General features: G+C 40.5%; 1 protein-coding gene across 1 annotated transcript; it reads left to right on the top strand.

The window, feature by feature from the left end:
- The first annotated feature begins 2,514 nt into the window (after nucleotides 1–2,514).
- LOC108174244 (subtilisin-like protease) lies at nucleotides 2,515–4,332 on the top strand. Its single transcript, XM_029101726.2, has one exon. The coding sequence runs from the start codon at nucleotides 2,515–2,517 to the stop codon at nucleotides 4,330–4,332; it is 1,818 nt and encodes a 605-aa protein (XP_028957559.2).

The following is a 4,332-nucleotide window of genomic DNA, read 5'->3' as shown; positions in this document are numbered from 1 at the left end:
ATTTTGTTTAATATTCAGTTTGTAAACAATTTTTCCTAAAAAAAATTAAAAAATGGTTTATGCGACGAAAAATTTCGTTGTCCCCATTAAAATGTGTGACGATAGAGGTAAATCTTGCGATAAGGAAAGCTTGTTCCCTTAAAACTTTATGCGACTAATCTTTCCTTTGTTGCTATTTTCTCGCGCCATGAACTCCTTTGTCCCTTTAAACTTCATGCGACAAGTTTTGTTTCGTTGCGCGTTAATGTCTATGCGAAGATTGGGCTTCGTCCCTATTCTGTTAATGCGACGAACTCTATTTTCGTTGTGCAAAACTGTTTTTGGGACAACGGCTCTTCGTCGCGCAATACTTTTCTTTACGAGCCTTGCGCGACAAACTACGGATGACAAAGTTTTCGTCGTGTATCATTTTAGACGGCGAAATTCTGGTTTACACGACGATTTCAATTTCGTCGCCAAAACTGTTTTATGTAGTAGTGTTTGTGATGATTCCACTAATCATCATGTGCCTCACATGTGCAATTTCATTAGGGCACACTTCATAACCAATTTCGATTTTGTTTTTTGGCTTTCACTTTTTGTGTTAGTGATAACGGGATGAAGAGTGGATGAAAGATATCGGAAGAGGTGTAGAACAAAAGACAAATGAAAACTAATTGTATTAAGTTGTTTCTACTTTCAAGATTTTGTTTTTCTTATTTTCCTTATTTCTTCCCTCCACCATTCATCTCTCATTTCTTCCATATACATCTCAAGCACAAAAATGTGAGGATGTGAAGGTAAAAGAGTCTCACATCGGTGAAAGTAGAAACCTTGCAAGAGCTAATAGGAAGTTGGGCTACTCTCCACATTACCAATTAGTTTTAGGGCGGTGCGGACCTTGCCTTTAGACCAATTGCATGCAGACCGGAATCCAACGGTCGTGATTTGACCAACTCACGTGTAGAACCGTGCTATATTGTCACCCGGTGTAATTCTAAACTTTTTAATTTTTTTTGTTTTTTTTGTTCACTGGGTATGTTTTGTCAGAGAGAATGGGGGAGCTGTGGGATTAGTCACATGTCAAAGAGGGAAAGAGAGGCAGAGAGAGGGGAGCTGGATTGAAGCTCCGTAATTTTTTTGTTCACTGGGTATGTTTTGTCTGAGAGAAAAAGGGAGCTGTGGGATTAGTCACGTGTCGAAGAAGGAAAGAGAGGGAGAGAGAGGGGAGATGGATTGAAGCTCCATTTCGATTGTGACCCAGTGATCCTATACCGGAGAGCGCTTATGTACTTTGCCTATTATATTTTTTTCATCAACGGAGAGCGCTTATTCAAACTTAGAACCTCTTCTAACATCATTGAGAAGCAAAGAGAAGAATCATTAAATGAATAATTGGTTCGTTATTATCGTTTATGTTTTGTCAATTAAATTTGTATTGCTTCATCTTTGTAAACAAGAGAAAATACACGGTAGTTCTAACTCCTAAGTCGTAACAAAACCTTCCCCTAATCAACTTGTTAATTTAATTCTTAAGCAATACTGCATAACTGGTCTAGTTATATGTTGAGTGGAAGCGTCAAATATGAAACCAATAAACTCATACAGAAAAATATGACCAGACAAATGACCCAAGGATTTATATTGGTTCGGCTTAAACCTACATCTAGTTCAAAGACGGTGAGGAAATTCCACTAATATCGAATTGGAGATTACAAATAAAATTTAACTCTCAAATCCCAAAATTTACATACACCCAATAACTCTCACTCATACAAAGAACAAACAGAAAAGATGAAAACACATACCAAATCTCGTCTCTCCCAAAAGCCACAAAACGTAGCACCAATATCTTTGACCGAGTTACTAACAAAGGGGGACCAGCAGCTCCTTTTTCTCCTTAATTGGAGCTATCTGCCGACAGCTCCTTTTTCTCTCATCTGCTGCCGCCCAAACCAAAAGGCATAAAGAATGCCTTATATCATGTTGTCAAATTAAACCCTAGCCCATTGTGGGCTATTAAACAACCAATCATTGGACTGTAGACAAAACAAAAGGCCAATCAGAATTGAGCCATAATCCAGCAGTATACCGGTCACTGACACAAGAAAACAACTCACGAACCGATTTAACCCTTATTTCTGCGCATGCAATACAAAGTGTAAGGAGAAAGACATAAGGTCCATCGCCACAAGTGAGCATTACTATGTCCTGAATTTCTGCCAAGTTTCCTAACGAAAGCACAACAAATCAACCTTCACAATTTAATTCTAAAAATCAGAATGATCAACAAGAAAAGCTGGCAAAAAACATCGATTAAACCGCAAGGTTATCTCCAATAATCATGTTTATCTACTATAAATAGGTGCTGAAATGGTATTAGATTAGCTATGACACACAGAACTAGCACCTCCAAGTTCATCTTAGCCATAATAAAGATGGAGAACAAAAGAGGAGCCGCAATGCATGTTATACCTTCTCGGTTTTACATTCATGTTTTTTTTGTCAGTAGCAGTTGCACAAGAGAAAAATGGCATGCAAACTTATATTGTTTTCGTAGAAAAGCCAGTTTCACAGAAGTTTTCTGATCAATTGGATTTGGAGAGTTGGTATCAGTCATTTTTGCCTGAAACAGCTCAAAGCTCAAACCAAGAGACAAGTTCGAGAATCGTTCATGCATACCGCAAAGTGGTAACTGGCTTTGCAGCAAAACTGACACCAGAAGAAGTGAAAGCAATGAAAAACAAAGAAGGGTTCGTGTCAGCTCGCGAGGAGAGAATTCTACCTTTGCAAACCACTCATAGTCCTGACTTCTTGGGATTACACCAAGGATTCGGACTATGGAAACAAACAAACTACGGTGAAGGTGTGATCATAGGACTTTTGGATACAGGAATTGGACCTGATCATCCTTCATTCAGCGACGAAGGAGTATCCCCTCCTCCTGCTAAATGGAAAGGCAAGTGCGAATTCAATGGCACAGTCTGCAACAACAAGCTTATTGGTGCACGAAATTTCATAGGTGCAGAAGAAGGGCATATTACAGGAACTCCATTTGATAATCACGGCCATGGTACCCATACTTCTAGCACTGCTGCTGGAAATTTTGTGCAAGGAGCCAGCGTGTTCGGAGAGGCCAATGGTACAGCTGTTGGAATGGCACCTTATGCTCACTTGGCAATGTACAAAGTCTGCACTGAAACTGGTTGTGCTGATGGTGACATTTTAGCTGCTCTTGATGTCGCTGTTGAAGATGGCGTGGATGTACTCTCCCTCTCACTTGGTGGTGAATCACTTCCTTTCTACAATGATGTGCTTGCAATTGGTGCATTTGCAGCAATTCAAAAAGGAATTTTTTTCAGCTGTGCAGCTGGAAATTCTGGTCCTTCCTACGAGTCTTTGTCAAATGAGGCCCCATGGATTCTCACAGTGGGAGCAAGCACCACTGACAGAATACTAAGATTGGAAGGTGAGAAGCTCAACATATACAACACTGTAATTGGAGATGCACTTGCTCCCAAGGTTGCTTTCTTTTCTTCAAGAGGACCAAGCATTGCTAGCCCCGGAATTCTAAAGCCAGATATCATTGGACCGGGTGTTGACATCCTAGCAGCATGGCCTGAATCAGTGGACAATGCCACACTTCCTAATCCCAAGGCAACATTTAACATAATTTCGGGTACCTCAATGGCAACTCCTCACCTAAGTGGCATTGGAGCTCTACTCAAGAAATCACACCCTGATTGGTCTCCGGCTGCTATTAAATCTGCCATTATGACAACAGCTAATGTACTGAACCTCGCAGGCTCCCCCATTGTTGATCAACAACTTCAACCTGCAGACATTTTTACTCTTGGTGCAGGCCATGTCAATCCTGCAAGGGCAAATGACCCAGGGCTCATCTTTGACATAAAACCTGAGGATTACATTCCTTACTTGTGTGGTTTATATCACAATGAAACACAGATAAAGATGATCACCCAACGAGTAGTGAACTGCTCTCAAGCCGGAGCCATACCAGAAGCACAGCTTAATTATCCTTCATTTGCTATTACAATAGGTTCAAATGAGACTCAATCTCAGTATTATACAAGGACTGTGAGGAATGTTGGTCCGGCTAGTTCAACTTACAGCTTGGATCTTTTAGTACCACATAAAATGGGGATGAGTGTGAATCCTCAGGTGCTTACATTCACAAAGGTTAATCAGGAGATTACATACCATGTTGAATTTATCGCAGAAGATGGGGCTGGGAAGGATGATGTACCATTTGGTCAGGGTTATTTGAGATGGGTTTCTGATAAGCACAATGTTACTACCCCCATAGCAGTGGTGTTTACTCAACAACACTAA

This window comes from Malus domestica, chromosome 04 (genome assembly GCF_042453785.1).
Source record: "Malus domestica chromosome 04, GDT2T_hap1".
NCBI lineage: Eukaryota > Viridiplantae > Streptophyta > Magnoliopsida > Rosales > Rosaceae > Malus > Malus domestica.
The sequence above is the reverse complement of the archived record's forward strand: the minus strand, read 5'-3'. Positions and strand labels throughout refer to the sequence as shown.